We start from the raw sequence: 27,350 nt of genomic DNA, 5'->3' as shown, positions 1-27,350 counted from the left end.
TGCCGTTGTTATTCGTGCCGAAAGTTGGACATACTAACAATTAGGTAGATAGTCATAACGGTCTGGCTAATGTGTGTGTATATTTTAACTCGTATATTTTGTCTCGACTCGAATTTCGAGACGTCTCGTCTCGAATTCGAGTCGAGTCGAGACAGAGACTGTCGAGTCGAGACACGAGTCGAGACAGCACCATATTTTCGAGTCGAGACACGAGTCGAGACAACATTTTCTCGAGACGAGTCGAGACAGGCTTAAATCTCGACTCGACTCGACTCGAATGCATCCCTAGTGATTGTGTAATGAAGCATGTTACATACATGAGGCGACCTACATTGTTACTCATTGGACAAATTTGAGAATTAGACATAGGCCTATTTTAGGGATACCGTATATAAAGGAAAAATGTGTCTCAAAAAGTAATTGTTCCTCAAATTGGCACAGGTATCTTACATTAAGAGATTCCAAAGAGAATGAGTTAAAAATCTTTTATGGTAACATTTATGTTTGAGACGGATTTTATTTTTCAGATTTTAATTATTTTCCATTTTTTGAAAAATAATTATCTCCCCTGCAAAAGTGAAAATCTCAAGTTTGTATAAATAAAAGAACAAATCACAAGAAATTTGAAGATATTTCATCTCTCCCCCTTATGTAGACAAGCAAGGGCGCCCATCAGGGGGGCAAGGTGGGGCGCTCGCCCCCTAAGAGAAAATCGTACTTGGGAATATCGAAAGCCCAATAAAATTTTTACATTAGTTATAGCAAAATTTGAAACTATATTTGAAACCTCGCTTTATTTGCCCCTTCTTGGAAACCACAACATGGGCGCCCTTGTATGCAAGGCCTTTTTTTCCTTCATATTTTTAGCCCTCATTGGGGAAGTTGGAAAATACATAAAGAGTTTGCAACATTAAAAGAAAAGCATGAACTGCTGCGCGAGAGCAGGGCTTAGTAATTGCTCATAACTCGTACAGATTAGTGGTTCGATCCTACGAGTATGTGATTTGGAGGTAGACAACATTATGTTCACGAGTACCTTTGCGCGGATAATTTTATCACCATTTATTAAATAATTTGCTATTGTTTTACTACACATAATGAAAATACTTTTTTTAAAAAAAATAGAAAAAACGACTTGAAGACACTTTCCATGCAGATGTAAACGAAGGTCTCTTGAAATTAACGAAAACTACAACTTTGTTCATATGCGGCACCACAGCTTCTTTTCGCAAATGAGCCTTGGGTGGTCCAGCTACTTTGGCAGACTACTTTTATATGATTAAGTTAGTTTTAGTATCCAGGCTTCTGCGTTATATCAGAGATGGACGGGAAATAGATTATGTGTTCTGTTTATTTATGTATTTATTTATTAATATAGTATGAAAAATTGATTCGAAACTCTTAGGAATAGTTAAAAGAAACATCGGGAAGGGCTTCTGAAAGAAGTCAGCTGCGGTACTATCCCACAGCATTTGCTTAATGGAACTGAGGAAAAAATGTTGAGATAACCTCAGTCAGGATGACTACCCATATGAACTTCGAGTCTGGGATCGTGATTGTGAACCGAGAACGTTCACGGAACTTCCATCTACCCTGGCCAGTATAAAACGTTATAAAATGTTCTTGTTCATACATTTCTATGATATATTTGCATGGTGCGTTTAAAAAGTCCGGGAGAGCAGAAAAAAGATACATTTTCGGCCAGCATTTTTGTAAAGCCGCAATATGTATGGTAGGGTACTCTGAATCTGAAAGAAACGTTGATATAGAACAGTAATAATGCAAAACTCCCTACCGTATGCAGTCAGGGTTCGTGTACGTCCCGTATTTTACAGGATTGACCGTTATTACGAGGATGTGCCCTGGCGTCCCCGTATAATACATCGGAATGCAGAATTGTCCCATAATTTGTGGATTTGTGTTTAACATTCTCATTCTTAAATTTAAAACATGTGATTGCCAAGAAACCAATAGGCCTCGTCATTAAAATGTCATATCAATTGATAATATTGTTACACGTTGCGAGAATAGTCGCATTAATGGATGCGGTAGTAACTAAGCGCGACCTACTTGATAGATACTGATTTGCTATGAAACGAAGTAAGTCTTATTAGATCATGTCTTATTATTATTATTATTTACGTGGAAAAATAGCCATCTGAGAATCATATCACAGGCACAGGTTAATGATTTAGTATTGGTTAAAGTTAAGTTTTTTTTTCCTTTTTTCTGATGTTGGTAAGTAAGAAAACTTTTTTCCTGTGTTTATTCAAACCAAAAGTGTCTTTTTTTAAAAAAAGGAAAGAAAAGAAAAAGAAAAAAAAAAGCATATGAACCGTATTGCCACCCAGGTTCCACTAATTTGTGGTATTAACCTATTGTAGCAAGGTAGCGACAATTGGATATAGAGTACCGTATGTTTAATGTCCAAATAATTTATTTTCTACAAGTCCAATGTTTCTGGTGACCATTCACTTGCACAATTTAAACCCCCTTATTTGTGTGTGTGTGTTTTCTTTAACCTACTGAACTACGTTCCATACAGGTACGTGTGAAGGTCATGAGTAAAATCGATTTAGACTGACAAAAGAAATCAATAACTACATGCATTTATGTTTGTTCGCGCACGCACATTAGTGGAAATACTGGATGACTTTTTTTCAACTACACCAGACAGATTCCTTGACCAGATGAAATGAAATTTGGCATGATTGTGTATGTCTGTTTGTTCCACAATAAGTCTCATAAAATTGACCCAATTTTAATGAAACTCGTTATGTTATATGCATTTCTCCATCTTCATGAAGTATGTTCATTGTCTTGGAATGAAAATTGCCAAGAATAAGGGACTAAAACCTGCCCCGGGTTTCAGCTTCGCACATGGGCTAGAATATTATATTATGCGAAACTTAGCAGAGTTCTCCACCCTTTGGATGGAAAATCTCTAAAACTAAGGAATTCCGAGATACGAGCATCTTCATATAATAATTATAACTTCCTTCCCTTTTCTTCCCTTTTAGATTAAGTATCAAGAAACGTTGAAACACTTGTTTAATTACTTTAAATGAAAAGTTTATAATATCGAATTTTATGTCTACAAACTTACTTGATTTGAAAGTAAGGATTTCTTATTGTAATGATTGTATCTCACGCCCATTTTTCTTCTCACATTTTTTTTTTTACCTTCTACGTCAAATGTTAAAAAACGCTGAAAGACATTTTTTTTTTTAAATTTTTAAGTAAAAAGTTCAAATGTCAAATTTTATATCTTTAACCTTAAGGGTTCTCAAACTACTGACACCTTATAGTAATTGCAAATTCATTCTTCTACCATCTTCCACATAGAATTTTCATAAAATCCTTACTTAGGCGATACCTTAGTGATCACAAATCCAATGTACTGTCCAAATTTTAAGTTTCTTAGCTTAAGCTGTTTTGCCTAGGCGTTGATCAGTCCAAATATACTTTTTTTATGTAGAGATTACGCGAAGTTGATACAAATAGCATATTTTCTTTAGGGCTTTCCGATCATCATTATTGGTTGCGGTGAAATCGATGAAGGATAAGTGAATAAAAGAGGGTAAATTCCTCTCAGCTTCAGTTTCATTATGTTGAAAACCATTTTCCAGGTAACTTCTGTCAAAATAATTTCTTTCAGATTTCCTATTCACCTCCACTGTTTCGGATTGAAACGTGTTAAAAGAAGGTCAATTACCCCACTCCATCCCTGATTTATTTTTTAAAAATATGTTGAACTTAACATTTTTTGTAAAGAGCTCATATTCGATTGTGATGCAATATAGGAAGGCTTCTAAATCATTCCCAGTATACAGAGTAAAAATCAGACAAGAATCAAGGGATGAGTTCCCCTTTTCTGATATACACTATATTCCCTGAATATAAGTGTATATTTCATTTGATTTTTTTAAACAATCCGTGCTACTTGATATAAATCTATTGAGAATTGGCCGGAGTGAATTTAACCCCTTTCTGTTTTATAATGTGTTGCACGCTTTCATAAAGAATGTTTTCGATTTTATTAGAAAATATCTCATATTATGTTTGAAGCTTTGTAATGATCTCCTGTACAGAGACTTAAAATCAGTCACGAATAAGGGGTTTAAACATTTCCGTTTCGATTTTTTTTTTTAAGTTGTAAAAATTCTACTATTTTAAATGAAATGTATTGTTTCTTTCGGGTTTCTAAGTAAGACCCAGGCCAATCCAATCCAACCAGCAAACTAAGATTGACAGTAACTTGACACGAAATGACTGACAAATATGTTGTTACAAATCAGTGTTTAACTACGATCGAATACAATTCTCCAACTTAACACGAGGATACAATTTAATTTGTGTTCGGGCCGATCGCCCTTCCTTGAAAATCTGGTATTTAAATAGTAATTTTTCCCTCCTGCAGAGGGCTCCGGGGTTCACTTTTGCCAACCCTCGGAATTTCTTTCTTTTGGGCGGACAAGTGTGTTTTTAAAAAGAGCCGTTAGACCAGTTGCTTTTGTGTGTGCGCGTCCCTATGATGTGAACGTGTGGTCGTCGTCGTGCCTACAGTGTTTTAGTGGACAATACCGCTTCCATAGTTTGAATTTAATGTGTTCCTACAGTTACAAATATTTCTTTGATCCAGTTATAAATAAATATTATATATTCAGTTACAGAATCTTCTAATTTAAATATATGTACATAGCAAAATACCTTTGCTTGGTTCGTACATATTTAATGGTCCTCCGGTCGTGGATCAGTGTAGGACACAGTCATTACAGACAGAGTGTGAGTGATTTCAATTAGAACATTTTGTGTCGTGTGAACAAATAACTATGGAAGCTCTAGCAATCAAAAAACGGACTCTGAAAGCGAAAATTACGCGGGAGGAGAAAGCGATCGCTGCTTTATCGGCAACAGAAACCAGCTTCATAGCGGTTCACCAGGGAAGGGTCAGTGACCTTCAACAGGATTGTTCGAAGCTTCTGGATGAGATTGCAACCATTTCAAATGATGAGCAGTTTCAAAAAGAAGAAGAAGAGCTAGCGGAAATGGACAATCAATTGCTGAAGATGTGTGTGGTGCTAAGGGATTTACAAGTTGTGGAAAACAGTTCGGTTTCTTCTTCAGAAACAAAGCAAAGTAGTGAGGTGAAATTGCCAAAAATACAGTTACCCACATTTACAGGTAATTTGTTCGAGTGGCTTTCCTTCCACGATTTGTTCGTAGCCTCAGTACACAGCAACGATAAATTATCTGGTGCTCAAAAACTGCAATATCTAAAAACATCCCTGAAGGGGGAGCCAGCCCAACTCCTTCAGGCGATGCAAATTACGAACAGTAATTACAAAGAAGCATGGGACATTCTGAACGCGCGGTATCACAATAAACGTGAAATTGTGAACTCAATTCTCAAACGCTTAATTACGCAACCACCCATCCAACAAGAATCGGCAACGGCGTTGCGTAAATTAATTGACACAACGATGGAGTGTACTCGATCGCTGAAAGTGCTTGAGCAACCAGTGGAGCATTGGGACGCGATTTTAGTTTATCACACCGCGGATAAACTAGACAGTGAGACGCGAAGACAGTGGGAACTTTCGTTAAATTCCAGTGAACAGCCATCTTTCGACAAGCTGGCGGCATTTCTGGACAACAGAGCCCGCGCTCTGGCTGTATCGACCAATGGGAAGACTCGACACTCCACAAGCAGTGATACAGTGAAAAACCGCGAAAAGAGGCTTGCATCTTCTCATGTGACAACTGCACAACGGACCCAAAGTTTGTGTGAACTGTGTAATTCAAACCATCCACTATACAGGTGTTCCGAGTTCGTCAAACGTTCAGTGGCGGAGCGTATCGCGCTCGTGAAAGAAAAGAACTTGTGTTTCAATTGTATGCGCAAGTCTTGTCGGAAGGACAGTTGTTCATCCGGAAATTGCCGCAAGTGTGACAAAAAGCACAATACAATGTTACATTTCGAACGAGATGATGCGTTAACAGAGCATGATTCTAGTGTCACGTCACATTTTGCTTCCGAAGCAAGTGTGCCGCATGTTCTGTTGTGCACAGCGATTGTAAAAATAAAGGGAAAAAACAGTGTGTCATGTCCCTTCAGAGCTCTCCTAGACTGTGCGTCAGAGACCAGTTTTGTAACCGAAAAGTGCGTGCAAAAGCTCGGACTACAAAAAATAAAATCCAGTGTGGTGATCTCGGGCATAACGGGAGCAGGGGTAGGATCTGCAAAAGCGATGGTGGACTTGCAGTTTCAGCCGTTAGGTCAGATGAACGAAACGTTCGAAACAAGAGCGATTGTAGTGACGAAGGTAACATCTGATCTCCCAAAGCAACCCTGTGCCAGTGCTTCACATTGGCCACATTTGAAAGGGTTAAAGCTAGCGGACCCCACTTACAATATAGTAGGCCCCATTGACGTGCTTCTTGGAGCGGATGTATTTCCATTATTAATGCTCAGTGGAAAGCGTGTTGGACCACCGGGTACACCCGTAGCTCTAGAGACTGTTCTTGGTTGGGTGCTTTCTGGTAGCGTAGGTACCACAAGTGGAGCCGTAACAGTGGCGGCATATCGTGCGTCATGTGAAGTGGACACAACCCTTCGTAAGTTTTGGGAGCTAGAAGAAGTTACTCCCAAAAAATACTTGTCCGAAGAAGAGAAGAACTGTGAAAAGCATTTTGCAGATACCCACTACCGTAACGAATATGGCCGTTATGTAGTGAGATTACCATTCAAGGAGAATGCGTCGCCCTTGGGAAAATCACGTGACATTGCAGTCAGAAGATTGTTACATTGTGAACGCAAGTTAGCAAAACAGCCTCAACTTCAGGAACAATATCGTGCGTTCATGGAAGAATATCTGAGGTTGGGGCACATGGAGCTTGTTCCCCCAGAAGAGAAGAACGTGGCACCTGAGAAGAGCTGTTACCTCCCCCACCACGCAGTTCTAAAACCCACGAGTTCAACAACAAAATTACGAGTGGTCTTTGATGGCAGTGCGAAGACAACATCCGGGGTTTCTCTCAATGAACGGCTAATGGTGGGTCCGAAGCTACAAAACGACGTTTTCCCACTTTTGGTGCGATTTCGTGGACATCAAGTGGCCTTATGCGCGGACATTGCCAAAATGTATCGGGCAGTGATAGTAAATAGAAAAGATGTTGACTTTCAAAGAATTGTGTGGCGCAATTCCGTGAACTCTCCTGTAGAAGACTACCGATTATTAACGGTGACATACGGAACTGCCTCTGCTAGTTTTTTTAGCTACTAGGTGCCTCCAACAGATAGTAGCAGACGAAGGTGAAAACTATCCCTTGGCAGCAAGTGTACTAGTGAGGGACTTCTTCATGGACGATTTTCTGGGTGGCTGTGAAACTGTGCGCGAAGCGATCGAACTCCAACAACAGCTAATTCAGTTGCTGGAAAAAGCAGGCTTCGAGTTGCGAAAATGGGCATCCAGTGAACCGGAAGTGCTAGAGGCCGTACCGTCTCATATGCGCGAAGTGTTGTGCCGTTCAAGTTCAACGATGACAACACCATCAAGACCCTCGGAGTGCAGTGGTCGCCAGTCAGTGACGAGTTTGGGTTCAGTGTTTCTCCCCCCTTGCAGAGTGACGTGTGGACCAAGCGCATGATACTATCTGAGATCGCCAAAATCTTCGATCCACTTGGTTTTCTTTCACCGGTAACCATCAAGGCGAAGGTGCTTCTGCAGTCGTTGTGGAAGGAAAACTTGGGATGGGATGAAAACCTACCTAGTTCAATGTGCGCAGAGTGGGAAGAATATTGCAAGGAACTGTCGCTATTAGAGGAAGCAAAGGTTGCGCGGTGCATCATACCTCCCAACACTCGAAAATGTCAAGTAATTGGCTTTTCAGATGCCAGCGAGCGGGCTTATGCTGCAGTGGCGTATTTGCGGGCAGAGCTTTCAAACGGAACGGTCAGTGTGCAGCTAATTGCTGCAAAAACAAAGGTGGCTCCAATTAAAACTGTTTCTCTCCCTCGATTGGAGTTGTGCGCTGCATTATTGCTGGCGAAGTTGCTCAACGCAATCTCAAACGCCCTTGTGTTTGAGGTGCAAGAGGTAAAAGCATTTACCGATTCACAGGTTGTGTTGGCATGGATTACTTCTTCCCCGGACAAATGGAAAACATTTGTGGCGAATCGTGTCGCGGAAATCCAAGAAACAGCTCGTGCAGCGGAATGGTGTTTTGTAGACGGCTTGCTAAACCCTGCTGATTGTGCCTCCAGGGGTGTGAACCCTAGTGAATTATTGTGTCATTCATTGTGGTGGAACGGTCCCAACTGGTTGTATGATGCAGTGTTGCCAACGGCTGCAGGACCACCCCTCATATCTGACAAGGTGACGGAAGAAAGAAAAAAGTGTGTCAGTGCTATGTGTGTAACTACAGTGGATAATATCACTAGCCGTTATTCATCTCTGCTCAAAGTGAAACGCGTTGTAGCCTGGTGTCGTCGCTTTGTCTACAACTGCAGAAACCCCCTTCAGAAGCTTCAAGGCCCATTAACAGCAGAAGAGCTGGAAGGTTCTTTAAGGTGTTTAGTGAAAGAAGTTCAAAAGCAAGCATTTCCTGAGGAACTGGAATGTTTGAAAAATGGCCAACCCCTCCCACCTAAAAGTCGTGTTTTGTGTCTAACTCCTTTCATTGATAGTGATGGGCTTTTGCGTGTTGGAGGAAGACTACAAAATGCAAAAATCACTACAGACAAAAGACATCCGGTTTTATTACCAAAACAGCACAAACTCACAGAGCTTTTAATTCAGAGGGAGCACCTCAATACGCTCCACGGGGGTCCTCAACTAGTTTTGTCACTTCTTCGCGAAAGATTCTGGGTTGTTGGTGCGAGAAATTTAGTAAGAAACATTATCCGAAAATGTGTAAGGTGTCATCGGTTCGAGACCAGAACAGAAACTCAAATCATGGGACCGTTGCCCCCGGCTCGTGTAAACCCGAGTAGATGCTTTTCTCACACAGGTGTAGACTATGCGGGACCATTGCTATTGAAAAACAGTCATGGGCGAAGCCGAATGAAATACAAAGCATACATCGCTCTTTTTGTATGTTTTGCTACTAAAGCAATACACCTTGAGCTAGTGTCTGACGCAAGCTGTGCGTCATTTTTAGCGGCGTTAAAACGCTTTGTATCTCGAAGAGGGCTCCCTAGTGATATGTATAGTGACTGCGGCAAGAATTTCGTAGGAGCGAATAAAGAACTCAGAGACCTGATCCAACACAGTGTGCATACGAAGGGAAACCAGCTGACTTCGTCCTACCTGAGCGAAAAGGGCATAAGATGGCATTTCAATCCCCCCTCTTCCCCTCATTTTGGTGGTTTGTGGGAGGCTGGTGTGCGTAGTGTGAAACACCATCTTAAAAGAATTGTGGGTAATGCAACTCTGAGTTATGAGGAGATGAACACCATCCTGACCCAGATTGAAGCAATTTTGAATTCACGTCCGCTTATCCCCTTATCTGAAGAACCTAATGACCTATCTGCGCTAACACCGGCACATTTCCTTATAGGAGAACCGATGCTTGCTGTTCCGACACAAGATTTCACCTTGTCAAAAATGTCCCACCTGAAGAGATGGCAATTAGTGCAGCAAATGGTACAACACTTTTGGCAGCGCTGGTCTCAAGAGTATTTATCCCGTCTACAGCAGAAGCCAAAGTGGTGGACCCGACGTGATAATCTCAAAGAAGGAGACTTGGTGCTATTAAAGGAACCTCACCTCCCCCCTCTACAGTGGAGGCTAGGTCGTGTCAAGGACATCCATAGTGGTAGCGATGGTCTTGTGCGAACTGTCACCGTAAGAACAGCCGCTGGGGATTTAAGGCGCCCCATTGTGAAGCTCTCTCGTTTACCGTTTGATGCAAACAGATAGATATACTCTGCATTCAAATATCAACATTTCATATTGTGTTTATGATACTCTTATTCATATTTCGTGTTTTGATTTTCATTTTTTTTTCTCATATTTAGTGTCTCGATTTTCTTTACTTTTTTATTTTGTATATACATATTGGTGTTGTTTTTCTATTTTGTTGCATTACATTTCTCATTATAATATTCATGTTCTTGAAACGCGAGCATTTCAAGGTGGGGGCTATGTTCGGGCCGATCGCCCTTCCTTGAAAATCTGGTATTTAAATAGTAATTTTTCCCTCCTGCAGAGGGCTCCGGGGTTCACTTTTGCCAACCCTCGGAATTTCTTTCTTTTGGGCGGACAAGTGTGTTTTTAAAAAGAGCCGTTAGACCAGTTGCTTTTGTGTGTGCGCGTCCCTATGATGTGAACGTGTGGTCGTCGTCGTGCCTACAGTGTTTTAGTGGACAATACCGCTTCCATAGTTTGAATTTAATGTGTTCCTACAGTTACAAATATTTCTTTGATCCAGTTATAAATAAATATTATATATTCAGTTACAGAATCTTCTAATTTAAATATATGTACATAGCAAAATACCTTTGCTTGGTTCGTACAATTTGTGAGTGGAAGAAAAGTAGATGTCCAAAATTGCACTTCATGAATACGTATTTTAATAAGAAAAATATTGTTGCTCAGTGAAATTATAAAGCAACACAACTCCATACAAAAATGAAAAAGCGGTCGCGAAAAACGTATAATAACAGAAAATATATAACAAGAAAAGTGATTAATAAAATAAGAATAATTCCACCAAAACACATAGAACTAAAAAAGAAAAGTCTCAGAGAACATAAACTATTTCAGTCCCGCTAATAAATGCGAGAATACGAAATAAAAAATTATTCCTCCGAAAGCTAATATTATTACAGAATCCTAAACATTCTCTGAAGTTGTAAGTAGTCCAGACATTTTACGAGACTTAATCGAATACTCAGCGGACGATACATTCTTCGCAATACTGACGGTTTCCTCTACGCATTTTTATTTAATATACTGGATCTCGTCGATGCACGAATGTACCCACAGGGAGGCAAATGAGGGCCCGGTCTTCCAAAAGACTTCCTGGTCCTCCCAAATGGAGTTCGACTATTAGATGTTAATTTAAATATGTTTATTAAAGTAAATGACGGATACGTATAATAGAAAAAAATAGAAATGCTCATTCTTCACATAAGAAGAATAAGGTATAATGCATTACACTGAAACGTTGCAAAAACGTGTGCCGACAACTTTCGACAATAGAAGCGGAATTGTCGAAAATGCTGCAACACACATTTACTAATTTTCAACGAACTTTAAAAGTTCGTTACTGAATTTTCTATGTCTCTTTCTCTCTCTCTCTCTCTCTCTCTCTCTCTCTCTCTCTCTGTGTGTGTGTGTGTGTATGTGTGTCTGTCTGTTATTTGCGAATTTTTCAATTTTGAACTATCCATTTGAAACAGCATCAAAAACTATCTCAAAGAAGTGATGGAATTTTTCGCGTCACTCTTACCGTTCCCGAGATACTGGTCAAAAGCTTTCGATTTCGGGAAATTTAAGGAGCCATACTCGGGAACCGTAAGTCATAGAGAGAGATCACATTGGTGTTGATCAAGACCTAAGAGTATGGTGAACATTTTGGTACCAGATAGTAACGGTGGACACTGGCCAACTGGCAACCGTTCCCCAGATATTGGCCAAGAAAGTTAAGATATCCGGAGATTTAAGGAGTCATATCTGGGGAACGACAAGTCATAGAGGGATCATATTTTGCGAACTTTTCAGTTTTAAACCCTCCATTTTGAGCATGTGTCTTCGTAAAAAAAACATGTCGTAGAACGTTTTAACAGAACTCTTAAACAAAACGTGTGGAAAAAATTTAGTACTCAAGGAAATTATGAATAGAACATTACAAGAATTGTTTAATGAGTATAATAATAAAGTACATAGAACAATTGGTATAAAGACAGTAGAAATTAATAAGAAAAATAATTATTTTTAAGTTCGCTCTGGCAGTGCTCTTGGAGCATTCTCAACTGGCTTGTTCTGAGTTTATGCATCGAATTTCATGTTTCCAACTTCAGTGAATACTAACTCTGAATAAAGAATAGAAGATTTTAACACTGTAATTGTCCCCTTTAGGATCTGAAGTTTTGGAAAAGCTGGAACACGTTTTTGATTTATATACTAGACTTCTTTCCTCTAACCTAAATGAATACCCACATAAAGTTTTTCTGTATAAAGAATCGGAAGTTTGAACATTGTAGAAATTGTTCCCTCTTCCCTCTTATTTTTAAGTAAAAGTTTAAATACCCAAGTCTCTATCCTACACCTCTTACTTGAGTGAATCCTCACATTTGGCACCTCCACAACAAAGAGTCGAAATTTGTAAGGTAGAAATTTCCCCGTTTCGCTGCTTATGAGCGGAATTTTCGAAAAAATGCTGAAACAGATGTTCATTTATTTTTAAGCTGATATACCAAGTTTTAGCTTTCTAGTGTGAAATAATTTATACTTGGAGAAATGATTTGAATCCACTTTAACCTTACTTAGGATACATATTTTAAAACTTCTTTCTCATTACTTGTTTTCATGAAAACGGAGTTACCTTTCCAAAGTTTGTTTTTAGCTATAGTAGTATGGGCTTTATGTTAATGTGTGGATCACTTGTATGCAATAGTATAGATATGAAAGGAAAAAATCTAAACCGCATCAACACATTATAACAATTATGAACTCCCAAATGCAACAATTAATGCAATACTAATCAGTGGCATAGCCAGAAATATATCATGGAGAACTCTAATAATTTTCGTAACGAAGAAATACGGTTATATATATATATATATACACACACACACACACACACACTCACTCACTCACTCACTCACTCACTTAGCATTATGTGGATTTACCGGCTGAAATTATCGGCTGGCCAGATTACTTCATGAGCTCTTGTGACGCGAAGATTACTATTTTATTTCAGTACTCAGAGGTGGAAACATTGACGAAATTTGCTAAGAAATGCTAAATTAAATTCCCTGACGCTACAGCCATGAAAGGTTATGTTCAGCCAGATGGCTTACGTTCAACTGAATGATGAGTGGCCAGTGCATCAGTTCCCAGAAGATGTTATTTCTGGCTCTTTGGATACGAGTTCGCTATGTTTTAATTCATATAGCTCCCCAATTGCGTCGTGATGCTGAGTCGTCAATACCAGCAAATTTTAGTGCTCCTACGAGAAGAGAGCCAGGGACCATGCACATCGAGGTGACGCACGCTAACAACGACTAACCGGAGCTTAATAATAATAATAATAATAATAATAATAATAATAATAATAATAATAATAATAATAATAATAATAATAATAATAATAATAATAATAATAATAATAATAATAGTAGTAGTAGTAGTAGTAGTAGTAGTAGTAGTAGTAGTAGTAGTAGTAGTAGTAGTAGTAGTAGTAGTAGTAGAAGAAGAAGAAGAAGAAGTAGAAGAACATTCATTTGCCAAATTGACTTTACAGTAGCGAATCTGTTGTCTTGTTTTTGATTCCTATGTTAGAGATGATCTTGTATTTGACGAATGCAAAATAAATTTTTCTGATTTGTGTTTAGAAGTAATCTTAAATGGTGCTAATAAATCCCGAGAAACATGTGAATTTGTCGGACTGTTTCACAGTGCATATTAACGAAATGAAACGGTTCATAAAGTGATATATTTATTTGCTGAATTGGCAATAAATTTGACGAATAGCACTTATATAAGGCTGTACTGAAACGATAACTTTAATTACCCTTGATTAAGATTAATATTAACTTAATTTGATAAAACGTAAAAACGTAGTTTTTGTTTGCATTCAGTTTTCCAAAGTTTCAATGTGAAATCCCTCAGAAACCGAATTTTCTGAATGAATTTTCAGTGTGTGTAGGGGGGGGGGTTACACCTCCCACCCCCTTTCGGTTCGCCCTTGAATATTAAATTGGTGAATCATCTACAAAATGCAGTTAGATCAACGATGAATTAGTAAATACGTTTATGAATTGCTAAATGCGATGAATTGGTCCATAACGTAAAATATTACAATTGTTATAGTCTTTCATTTACATTTTTAAAAACAAACACTGAAGAAATTTAACTACTGAATATGATAAAATATAGTAAATAGTATAATTAACTTTGTGTTGACGGAAGTAATTTACCAGTTCATTGTTGATCTAACTGCATTTTGTAGATGATTCACCGATTTAATATTCACGGGCGAACCTAAAGGGGTGAGAGATGTAATGCCCCCCCCCCGTACACACACTGGAAATTCATTCAGTGGATAGACACCGTGTGCGTAGGTTTTCTTGGGGTTCTTCCATGTCTTCCCACTTTCTTCATCCCACCTTTCATGTATTTTTTATCATCGTCGTCTCCTTTACTGTACACGGCATAACGTGGGTTATAAAACTGAAAGATTTCATTTTATTTCATTTCAGTTTGGTGTCTTTTTGGATATTACCCTCCAAGATAGGACAGATGTGATATAATGGAGCGAAACGAAACAAAGGATTGATTGATTTGATTTACGTCCTACATTAGCAGCGAAGGTATATACGACGAGACTTAAGTATAGGTATAAATAAATAAATAAAATTTCAGACTACTTACAGGTTTCTGTAATTCCTGAATCTTTAGAGTTTCAAACTTCCGACTCTCCCCTGGAGTCTTGGTTACGGAGGTTAAAAACAGGAAGAAAAAGAACAGAAACATCAAGGAATAGAAAGGAACGGACTTACCACGGGGAAGAGCTGTGTTGTACAAGAAACACATTGTCAAGTGTGTCAGCGATCTGCAGCGGAAAATCCGGTGTCAGGTTTATCGAAACACTTAAAAGAAACGCAATACAAAGTAGAAGATTCAAAAATTTTATTTGGAGCTAGAAATAAAGTAGAGAGACTGGGTTTTGAAAGTTTATTCATTCATTTAAAAAAAAAAAATCTAGACAAGGGATGGCTGAGTGACGAATGGAAGGCGGTAATTACAAAATTTTCACAGCATTGGCATGACAATAAAAATAACATGAGTTGGCAACCTTCCAACAAAAAAACAGAAAAGTGCAGAAATTGTCTCCGCCATATTTTAGTTTGCTTCATATTCCGTAGATCGCTGATGCACTTGACAACTTTTTTTTTTTTTTTTTTGTACAACACAGCTCTTCTCCGTGGTAAGTCCGTTCCTTTCTATTCCTTGATGTTTCTGTTCTTTCTCTTCCTGTTTTTAACCTCCGTAACCAAGACTCCAGGGGAGAGTCGGAAGTTTGGAACTCTAAAGATTCAGGAATTACAAAAAAAAAAAAAAAAAAAAAAACTGTAAGCAGAATGATAATTACAATTCCTGAGCATAGTTTTGCAATGTCTAAAATTTCAGAACTTCTTGAAACAAACAAAGTATAGAGATGAGCAACAAAGTTTGTGCTTATTTATTTATTTCAGTTATGGTATTACGAGTTCAGCCAGTTTCCATTTTCTTTACATTGAATAAATATAAAAAGTTATTGATTAATAAAGTTAATTGTAATAAATTAAAAGCTAAATGAACATTAAGTTTAACTCAGGTCTACGTCTAATGAGACAGTGTCGTAAATTTAAAAGACCAATAATCCACTGACCATACTATTCAATAAATGAACAACTCGTAATTGTTTGTGAATAATGGTGTATTTTTAATCTAATTGCCAACATGTAAACATTAGCTTGCAGAATTCGTAAAAAATACAGTTTATTGCGTCCAAATGGAGTTTAATTGCCTTGTTTCAGCAATTTCTGTTGTATGGTAATTACACATGAAACCCACATGAAAGTTCATTAAGTTCTCAAAATTTAATTTTCTACTTTTTTTGATCCGCTGAAAAACGATGAGATTTAAACACTTGTTAATGTAAATTCCTTGTACTAGAGCAACGTATTTTGAGCTATGTATTACTGCAAACACTTTCCACTGGAACTTCTTTCGCAACTTTATGTTCGTAGAATTGTGTTCACCATTGAAAAATAATTATAAAGTTATTGTTTCGATTATAAACTTAAAAGATGCTTGCATTTTCAGCATACCACCCACTTGAAATTCCTATCAAGTAACAGCTATGATATATTGTTAAGATGTTTAATTTCAAACCATTAATCTTCCATAATTTTTTGATCTGCACGAACATTATCCACTGTAGAATTCGGTTGCCCTGTGCTTAAATTAGCTTACAAAATTTAGTTTCAAATTGAAAGAAAAAGAAAAACAAGATATTCTGTTGTCGCAGAAATCAAATCTGGATCAGGAGACCATTACCAGCTGATTTGCACATTAAGGAACGAAAGAATGTAAAATCTGATGTGTGTGATTTGTTTGTACCAGAGTTGATTTGTATTTCACTTTACAGTCCTTGTTAATGCTTACTTCACGTATCTTGTGATAGAGTAAAGTTTTTAATATTAAAGCTTTCGAGGTAGTTGCAAAATATTTCAGATATTGAAGATAGTGTATCGTACTGAAGAAGCAAGTTTCAACGTTTCAGCTCTGTATTCCATAGTCTTGAAGTCTGACTCATAAACGCATGGACTTTGTAAAGATGAAGTCATTGTTGAAGATTATTATATGTACTACCTGAATTGCTTTGATATAATATCCACATGCAAATTATTACTAAATTCATATAAATCTAAAAAGTGTGTTCATCGTAGAACTAACAGAAACACAAAAATTTTATTAAATAAATACATAATCTTCATTGATATCTTTTGTCAGTTTTATGACATTTTTATTTTATTTTCATTATTTTTCAGTTTTGCTTGAAATCAGTAACTTTTCATAATTATCCATTTATTTTTTCATGCCCTTAATTTTATCTATTAAATGTTGCATAAACTTTCAGAACTCAGGACAATTCTCATTGCATAATAATAGAAAATTAACATTTTTTAATTTTAATTTTAATTTTAATCGATTAATTTTGAAGTTAATTTTAACCGCTTTTAATTTAATCAATATTTTTTCTTCACCTGAATTTTTAATTTCAATCCGTTAAATTTTTCATTAATTTTTCCAACTATGCATATAAGCACCTCCGATTTCGGTGGGAGATTATGGTCACCATATCGCCCATCCCGATTGAATACGAAGCTTGCCTCAGTGGTCTGTGCGGATATAGAAAGAAGCTTTAGCATTCACAAAGACGTTTTACCTCTAAATGGAAACGGACGTAGAGAACCTTATATACAGATGGTGATCAGAAAAATGGAAACACCTGAACGAAATTGCAACTTACCAGATTAATATGGTGTCGGGCCACCTTTCGCCTTCAGAACAGCCTTGATGCGACGTGGGATGGAGGCATAGAGGTCGTGAATGGTAGCAAGTGGAATTTTACACCATTCCTCGTGCAGGGCATCGGCCAGTTCTGTGAGAGAGGATGGAGGCGGAAATCGTCGCCGGAGTCGTGTTTTCAAGACGGACCACAGATGTTCAATTATGTTGAGATCTGGGGATCAGGCGGGCCAGGGGAGGTGTTGAACTTCATCCCGATGTTCCTCAAACCACGCTGCAACAACGCCAGCTGTGTGAATGGGTGCATTATCATCCTGGAAGATTGCGTCATTATCCGGGAACAACATCCGGACCATAGGATGCAAGTGGTCTCCTAAAATTGCGACATAATCGTTGGCAGTGATTCGTCCGCTAAGTGTGACCACAGGACCCAATGAAAACCATGATATGGCGGCCCACAGCATCACCGAGCCGCCGCCATGTTTCACAGTTGGGCAGAGACACTGCAGATCATAAGCTTCTTTGGGCGTTCTCCACACATAAACACGGCCCGTGGTTGGGAATAGGGTGAAGGATGACTCATCTGACCATATCACACGTTTCCAGTCCTCAACGGTCCTAGTTGCATGGTTGCGGCACTATTTGCGGCGTGCGAAAGCGTTATGGTCCCTGATGAGCGGTTTGGCCCGTGCCACACGACCCCGCAAGTTCATGTCATGTAATTTGCGGCGGACTGTGATTGTCGAACCAGGGTGGGGGAGGTGCTGATTGAGTTCCTCCGTCACTTGCTCCGCAGTGGCACGACGGTTCTGCGTGACAATGCGCTTTAATGCCCGGCGTGACCTGTCACTCATGATTTTCTTCCGCCCACTGTTCCGCTTCCCCGATGTGGTTTTCCCGTGTATTGTGTAGGCCACCACCTTCGACACTGCCCCACGCGACACACCTAACACAGTAGCCACTGCCGTCACACTCACTCCACATAACCGCGCACCAACAATTTGCCCTCTTTGAAAATCTGAGAGGTCTCCCATTTTACACTACCTCCATCTGCTGCAGCCACTGGACACTGCTGTTCCACTGCGCCTGACGTAGTATGGAGACCGACCTAACACACCGCCACCAGCGGTCCGGCGCTGCGGGCGCCACGACACCGCTGCCAACCCATACATCTGACGTGTTGCCAACTACAGGTGTTTCCATTTTTCTGATCACCATCTGTATATATATATATATATATATATTACTTTCTTTTCCATCTAATTGTAGTACACTTTTCTTTCTTTCTTCTTTTCTTTTTATTTAAATGAAAACTTCTAAAAATCCTAACCCAGGTTATTACTACGTGACTAGCCTTAAATATACTTTATCTCAGAGCTTCCCAAAGTAGACCAAAAGTTAACACAAAACGACTGCTGTAAATAGATACTGCAGTGTATAACGTTCTTCTTTGAAAACTCTTAGCCAACTACATTTTTTAGTATATGCATAATTTCCATTTGAGAAGTTTTTAAAGCTGTTTCAGAAAGAGGAGGCACTATTTTTTTTTTTTTTTAACTTCATGAAGAACTCACACCCTTGACAAGAGTTCGTTATGTTTCTTTGTAAACATTACTCAGTTTAGTTCAAAGTTTATTGAATTTACTCAGATAAAATTTCCCAGTTGATATCAAGTGTTACATAATATTGAACTGGAAACAGGATCAAAAATTAAGAAAATTCTGAAAAAAAAACTGAAAAATCTTATTTCTTTTTTCGTGGAATGCCATCTGAAGAAACAAACTGTTTTAATCATAAAGCAGTGAAACATGCCTTTATAAGAGAACCGCTGACCAATCCTGTTCTGCAAAACTGTTAGTGTTATCATAACTCACGTAAAACATTGAGTTCTACATCCATTACATTACTGAGATGAGTAAAAGATACTACAAAGTAAGCAAATCTCAGATTTTTGCTCTCCTCAGAAGAGTTAAAGAATAATGTAGAGTCCTCAAGTGAGGAGGCAGCACACTGTGTGTGTCTGTAGAAAGAAACTTGACGAGATTTGATAACTTGTGGGCTAACATAACCATTAATAAACATGTAAATTACGGAAACACCTGACATTTATTGTAAAAAAAAAGAAAAAGAAAAAAGAAAAAAGAAAGAAAAAAGAAAAAGAAAGAAAAAAGAAAAGGAAAAAGAAAAAAGAAAAAGTCCAGGTATGTAAAACATGTGAACAAAAGGATGTATACCAATGATCCTACATATTCCTGCTTCTTGACGAAAAGTTTCTAATTTTCCCACATTTTTATCATTAAAAAGACGCTTGAATCTTTTGTTTTAACTAAACTTGTGTTCCTTATTTTAAAAAAAATCAAAATTTTATCTTACAAATAAATATTCCAAGTGTACTAAAGGCTATTTTATGCAAGGATGGACCCTTAGAACTGCCAAACAAGTTCATTGGATTAAACTTACTTGCCAGCATTGTTGATTGAAGTTACGGGAAAAATATGAGATGCCATCTGGAGCAAGAGCTTTTTTGTTATTGTTATTATTTATTAATACGCACTATTACGTTATGAGGTGCTATTAATTTTTCAATAAATTAGTTTTTTTTTCATAAAATGTCTAAAAGTTTTTTTTTTCTTTCATACTTTAACTACTAAAGGAATAAAATAGACGTTGGCGAACATTCAAGATGCAATTATTATCTAATTGCTTTAATTTTCATAATCAACCTTCCAATTTGGCAGCGAAAGAAATATAGAATGAATACCAGATATCAAATTAAACACTATTTTCACGAAAACTTCACGAAATATGTGAGTTATACATTATTAGTAAAATAAGAAGCCTTTATAATTGGGAACTTACCATTACTAATAAAATTTTGTCTGTTCAATAAGAAGTACAAGAACTTACTTGAAAAACGAAGTAGTTAGAAAACTTTAATCATTGAGCTTCCCAATTCCTATTTATATTCCAGAAAATTACTTGTACACAATTTTTTTCTGCTTCTTCAAAGTTATGTGCAAAACCATAAATAACCTGAAACTAGTATGGAGGAAACAGTAAAACATTATACTCATAGTATGGTGGCATTAATTTGACCGCATTTCGCATTAAATAGATAATTTGTTACTAAAATGTTTAGTTTAGTCAAATCTTACTTAAGTATGTCTAAAATGTAAGATGTGTTTAATGAAAATTTTAGTGAATTTTATGACTTATTTTTCTTCTGAAAAGGAAACAATCAAATATTAAAGCCCAATCATTGCATTTTTTTTTAATCAGTTCTAAAGTTTTTTCTTTTGTCGTTTCTCTTCGCTCGTTAACATTCGCCACCAATAAGATCAGGAAGTACATAAGACACAAGTATGCATGTAAGTTCGAGAATAGCTCTCAAGATCACTAAAATTGAGGAAATGTAATGTACAGGCACGAAGAGTGTTCACTGTATATTTCAAGGTTTCACAACGTGGTTACACGAAAGGCTATACTTTGCATATATGTTGAGACTGGGGTCAGACTGACTCTGGAATACCAATTATGGTCTAATGCAAGATGCTAAATATACAATATATATATATATATATATTAATATTACTTCCAATATTTTAAGAGTACATAAAATAAGGTTTTCGGAAATGTTCACTCTTACTTAAACTTTATAACAATGTTAATAATGTTATATTTTACGATTATTATTTCCGACATTCACCTTTATGTTTTAAGTTATTGACTACCAATTTCTAACCTGCTATTTTCAGACTGGATGGGGAAGAAATCGTGTGCACTACTGATTGTTCTATCGTGGTATTTTAATGGCATCGATGTATCGAATGACATTACTGTCCATAATTGTAGTATAGTTATACTATATCATCATGGAGTTAATAACTGCGTGCTGACCACATCGTGTCATTCATTGACTAATTCTTCAAAACAGATTGTTCGTTTCCACACCATATTGACCACACCAAGTCAGACACTAGCGTAATATTCTAAACAAAAGTTTCTGTTTTTCTATACATGTATACAATTAGGAATTCTTTTCCATCCAAACAGAAATTTCCTAGATTACCATACCGTCATTCTTCTTCTCCACCTTCTGTTAAGACATTGTTGTGTTTGTAGATTTCATATTAAGTTATAAGAAAGAAAAAAAATATATGCACACATGGGTCAGTATGGTTTACACAATTAGAAATCTGAATTTTTCTGTTACCCTTCAATTTATTATTAGTTCTTTCAGTTATTATTGTTTCATTAATTTTGTTTTTCTTCATACATTTAACCCTATACGCAGAAGAAACTTCTAAAACAGATGTTTTTTTTTTTTTTTGCCTGATCTTGCACTGAGTATTCTGCAACATTTCTAGTTAGGCAAGGGTGCATTTCCAAAGATTTGTTGGATTCTATTTAATTTTACCATCTTGTAAGCCAGTTTAGTTCTCATTCAGTTTAGCCCTGTGATTAGAGCAGAAGAAAAAAGAAAGAAAAAATAAAATTTCATGTCCTGGAGAAAATATTTGCTCTTGCCCTCCCACATTTCATAAAATATATAATAATATTTATTGCATTCGAGTAACCTAATTGAATGTTTAACACAATGGTATCGAACATATCAGAAAGATTCGTAACTCTTGCAGTTGGTTTGCTTTCTAGTGTAAAAGATAGGGGACATTCGGATACTGAATAGTAATGATGTTTTACGATATCAAATCGTATCTGCGCTATTTCGTTTGATTAATGAAATCCTGAAATGTAATCTGCATACATCAAAATGAGGCACGTCGGTCATAGTAATTAATTTGTTTGTAGCACGCAGTATGAAAAGTACCAAGATATTTTCTCAAACAAGTACACGCATTGTATCTTTTTAAAAATTCATTGAGAATAGAAGGTCGTAAAACAGTCTTATCATGGTATAGAGCGTTATCTTTTCTAACTTAACTTTTCGCTTCTTCCGTGGAGGTTTGGTCGCGGGGGATAAAAATAGGAAAATAATAATAATAATAATAATAATAATGTGAACGGAATAAAAAAAAAACTTACTGGAGAAGGGCATCGTGCCTTACGATATTGTATTCAGTAATTTTCGATCATTTGTCAGGTATTGATATCAAAAGTATACTTATTATTATTATTATTATTATTATTATTATTATTATTATTATTATTATTATTATTATTATTATTATTATTATTATTATTATTATTATTATTTATATTGTGTTTAACTCAGAACAATTCTAATATTGTCCATATAGTCCATATTTTACTTTCGAAGTTCTTTTCAATTGTTAATATTTACACTTTTCATTTCTGCGGCTGAAAGTGAATTAATAATGCGGTGAACACTGGCACAATAAAAATTCTAACGGGGCGAAAATTATTAATACACGTATCCAACTTATGTTAATATCTTAGTCGTGCCAGTATTCATCATGTTATATATCAACTTGTGTTTGCCAATTCTTTCTGGAATTTTTTTTTATCGTGCTGATATTCGCGTATTGTTAATCACTTTCACCCGTAGAAGCGAAAAACGTAGTTAGTAAAAAATGAATAATTAAAGAAAACTCCAGAAATAAATATATGATATGTCTATATTTATTTTGTGTGCGTATTATAATTGTTAAAACAATAGAAACAAATAAAAAAATTGCCTGTAAAAATAATCAGAAATCAGACCAACAGAAATAGCTCCACTGAACTGTCAAGGAAGATCCAAGACAGAGGAAAAAGAACAAGAAAGAAAAAAATTGAGCTAGAAATAGTAGACATTAAGAAAGACATTAAGACATTAAGAAAGCATAGGGTTAGTGAAGCAGGGTTTGCCCAAGTGGGCCCAACCCGAAAAAACCCACCGGGTTTTTTCGGGATGGTCCCACCTTAAAAAAAAAAACACTTTAAAACCCACTTGGGTTTTTGACCTTTTTGTTAGTATATTATTGGTACAACTAAGGTGATCACATTGAAAGTGATTTTTTATCAGATCTTGAACTTTCCTTGGGCAAATTAAGTGCTTTCATGTTAAAGTATACAACAACATTCAACGTTAGACCTATATAAAGTTCTGAAATCACTGAATGGATAAAAAAGCTTACTTTAGCTTGAGATAATTATAAAACAAATTAATGTATGGATTGTGTTTATATCCTACTTGAAGTAAAATATGTAATTTTATATTTTAGAAAAATATTTTCCGTGAACAGTGTGCTCGCCGACTCGGTGACGCCGGGGGACGTTATCCCCCATACATTTGACGAGTTTAAGGCCATAGGTGCCTGTACGAGCAGTAAATATGTAAATACATTTGTATTATTTCATACATTTGATGGTAACACAAGTATTCTTACGTAAAATTTTGTTTTCCAACAACAGTAGTGTAGTTCCGTCATTAGTTGCTACTCTCCAAATAAGCATTCTGTAGAATCAAAACCAGCAATAGCGTAAGAATTCTTGTCAGATTTAAGAAGCTTATTGCTCGGAGTTTCGAAGATTATGTAATTACTATTTCAAGTACTGAATTCAAACTTCCATACTAGTCGATGTACAGTAAAGAAAGCTACATTTTCGGGGAAAACAGGTCGTGAAAGAAGTGCTCGGGAAATTCCCGCAATTGAATGCACAAAGCATCGGAAGTGAGTACGTCAACAATAAAACTATTTATTTTAAGCTGGAAGATATTTCATTTCATTTAAGGCAGTTTGAAACACTTACTTTATAAAATGTGAATTATCTCTTTGTTAATTGTTTTAAATTCATTTCCGGGAAAGAACCGTTTTGCTAGTACTGGGGAAATTCCCGTAATTGAACGTGCAAAGTATCGGAAGTGAACTTCAAAAACAAACCCGAGGCTGAACGATTAGCGTACGCGCCTTAGGCATGGGAGATCCGGGTTCGATTCTCGGCGGGAGCTCATGTGGTTCGGATTCCACGTTAATCAGTAGGTCCACGTCTCATATAGCCTCGCTGCTGAACCAGACGTTAACCCCAAAATCAACTCAAAAACAAACCCGTTTATTTTACGCTGGAAAATATTTGCCATGAATGATATCTTTGTTTTAAATTAATATATTTGGTATTCATATTTGGCGAACGTTACTAAGGCTCCTCCTGGGATGACTTGATCTACACTTGTTCGTTTGTCTGCCTGTACCACACACACATTACAGGGTACAACTTTCGGTCTTTTAAGTTTAAATTTTCACGGTACAAACACGAGACACACTAAATTTCCTGTATAGATTTTGGCGGCATACCAACGTAAAATTTCAAAATGGCGGCAATCTTTTTTCAAAATAGCGGATATCCACACTACAAGGCGAAATTTTGGGTCTTTTGAATATAAATTTTCAGAGTAGAAGCACGAGACACACTAAATTAGCTGTATATATATTTTGGCGGCCATCCAACGTAAAATTTCAAAATGGCGGCCACTTTTCAACTAGAGGGTATCCATGCTACAGGGTGCAATTTTCGGACTTTTAAGTTTAAATTTTGAGGATAGAAGCAAGACGCTCTAAATTTGCCGTGTAGATTTTCTCTGCGATTCAATGTAAAATTTCAAAATGGCGGCCATTTTTTCAAAACAGTAGTGAACAGAATATTGTTGCAAGTTGCGACAATGACAATCTTGAAATACAAATCAAATTTTAACACTTTTATCTCAAAGACACTGAAATATTTCGAAAAAAAAAACAACAATTAAACCCGAAAAAAACAATTAAACCCGAAAAATAACAATTAAACCCGAAAATACCCGAACAACCCATATGGGCCCAGGTGGGTTGGGCTTTGTAAAAAATACCCGGGTTTTTTTTTTCAAACCCTGTAGTGAAGGATTAAATAAATAGAAAAATAAAACTTACTTAGTTTCTAATCGTAGCTGTTTTAAGCGAACAAATTTTTAAAAGTAAAACCGAGCATCGATTCCAAAATTGCTTTTAACCTTATATCACCATTTTTGTAAGACAGATATGATATATTTATACAAGATCCATAATTAGGGCTGCCGACCACTTTTTTCTTGGTAAAAATAAGAGAGTCTTTACTAAGGTATTACAGATATTATGAATCAATAAAATTAAGTAGATTTAAAACATCATATTATACAAAACAGCTACAAAGTTATCACAGAGTGCAGTATATTATTTAAATCTGTATTTACTTGCCAGCATCAACATACCAAGGTATTATACTTAGATTGGAGTCGATAGTACAAGAAAAGGAATCTCAGTATTAAAATATACCTCAATATGCCAGAATTACGCAATTTTTCTGACATTTTCTTACTACTTGCCAAGTACTTAAAGAGCCTGAGTTAAAACCGAATCGAGAGACGGCAGAAACTTTAAACATTGCACTAAATAAGGGAGCTCCATGACAGCTGACGTTACCGTGTATCTGTAGCTATCACAATTAGCAGGCTGCAGAGAAAACATTAACATATTTCTTTCGACTGCGTGTTACTTTGAAATTTGACAAAACTCTTTGTGTACCTAGTATGTTGTGACTTCCGTAATTTTCGAAGTTTTAAAGACAATATAAGAATAAGAGAATTATATCTATCTCTACAGAAGTATAGTAGGTAAAGTTAATGAAAAATATAACGGATAAAAATTTAAAATTAAAGTCATAAAAAATGAAACGGTTAAAATTAAAATTAACTCCAAATTAATTGATTATAAATAAAATTAAATGTGACAATTTTCACTATTATGTAATGAGAATATCATCTTGAGGGTAAAGGTTAATGGATAAAATTAAGAGCATGGGAAAATAAATAGACTATTTTGAAAAGTTACTGTTTTCAAACAAAACCTATAATTAATAAAAATAACAAAATTGGGGGAAAAATATGTAATTTTTAAATGTAATGGTTTGTATGTATGTTAGTTCTATGAAGATACGATTTTCAGAATTCTGAAAATGTTTGTACAAAGAAGTTCTTGCAGCATATCCATTCCACATTGTTCACATAGGCCTGGTTCCATAGTTCACAGAGTAAGTTAGTTAATTTTCAGGAAAAGAATAACGATTAATATTTTAATCGTTACTTTTTTTTCTAACAATTATACGTTAACAATTAATTCCTGCAAAATTTAAGTGATTAAATTAAAACTTAATCATAATTTGTAACTGATTAACTTAATCGTTAATCTTTTAACGGATTAATTACAAGCTGTGCAGAAGAAAGGAAGTTGAATCGAATTATAGGTAGGGAGATGATATAATTCTTTTGTTCTTAAAAGTTTATAGCATATTAGCATATTATAGCTGCGCAATGCAATACACACTACAAGTTAACAACAGCCGTAACATTTCACATTCATTTGTTTTTCTTTTTCACTTACCTATTCTATAACTCAACTTACGTACAGGATGAGGCAAAAAGATATTAACATTAATGGGGGTTTACTCACGTAAAATTATAAGGCAAGGATTTGGTTACAGTGTTTCAATTTGGTATCCATCCCGTTCAATGCACTTATACAGAGTGTGTCCATTGTTGGTTGTATGGCCCTCTGGGCCATTTCAGCAGAGAAAACAGCGATGACCTGAGTGATGCGATCTTGCTGAAAGTACCCTCGATGGAGAATAGCAAGTGGTGCGTTCTCCTCCATGAACGTGTTGACCATGGCAAGGTAATTCTCTCCCCGACAGCCTCTTCTTCAAACAAGAAGCGTCCAATCACTCCAAATTTGCTCACTGCACATCAAACGTTTACCTTGGGGGAATCCCGCGTGTGCTCGGTCGCCCAGATAACACAGTTGTGTTTCTTCACACGACCGGTGATGTGGAATGTTGCTTCATCAGAAAACATGAACAGAATATCCGGCTCCACGCACACCATTTCCAAAATAATTTGTGCAGCATTCACACGTGCTTTCGTGTCCGCGTTTGTGAGATGCTGCACAATCTGCAAGTGGTATGACTTCATTCCTAAATCATGATGTAAAATTCTAACCACTGACCTTTGAGAAATGTTAGTCTCTAGAGAAAGTCTGCGCGAGGACTTGGGTTGGGCTGGCTGCCATCGCTCCCTGGACGAGGATGATATTCTCTTCAGCTCGGACAAATCTTTTTCTATCACTTGTTCCCTTG

At 36.6% G+C, this 27,350-nt stretch overlaps 3 protein-coding genes across 3 annotated transcripts in view; all 3 read left to right on the top strand.

The window, feature by feature from the left end:
• The window catches only part of LOC145690449 (NFX1-type zinc finger-containing protein 1-like), a gene marked incomplete in the record, with an annotated part of 145,273 nt that overhangs the window by 13,749 nt on the left and 104,174 nt on the right, over window positions 1-27,350 (top strand). Inside the window, 1 exon segment of the mRNA XM_081765349.1 lies at window positions 14,432-14,542.
• LOC145670095 (uncharacterized) lies at window positions 4,833-7,286 on the top strand. Its single transcript, XM_081738478.1, has one exon. It carries the CDS (start codon window positions 4,833-4,835, stop codon window positions 7,284-7,286), a length of 2,454 nt encoding a protein of 817 aa, XP_081594604.1.
• On the top strand, window positions 7,647-9,923 carry LOC145670067 (uncharacterized). Its single transcript, XM_081738435.1, has one exon. The coding sequence runs from the start codon at window positions 7,647-7,649 to the stop codon at window positions 9,921-9,923; it is 2,277 nt and encodes a 758-aa protein (XP_081594561.1).

The sequence above is a fragment of the Thermobia domestica genome, chromosome 1 (genome assembly GCF_964235325.1).
Source record: "Thermobia domestica chromosome 1, izTheDome1.hap1.1, whole genome shotgun sequence".
Taxonomy (NCBI): Eukaryota; Metazoa; Arthropoda; class Insecta; order Zygentoma; family Lepismatidae; genus Thermobia; species Thermobia domestica.
The sequence above is the reverse complement of the archived record's forward strand: the minus strand, read 5'-3'. Positions and strand labels throughout refer to the sequence as shown.

Coding starts and splice junctions, on each gene's coding strand:
- LOC145670095 (XM_081738478.1), top strand. CDS start 4,833: ATGGAAGCTCTAGCAATCAAAAAACGGACTCTGAAAGCGAAAATTACG.
- LOC145670067 (XM_081738435.1), top strand. CDS start 7,647: ATGATACTATCTGAGATCGCCAAAATCTTCGATCCACTTGGTTTTCTT.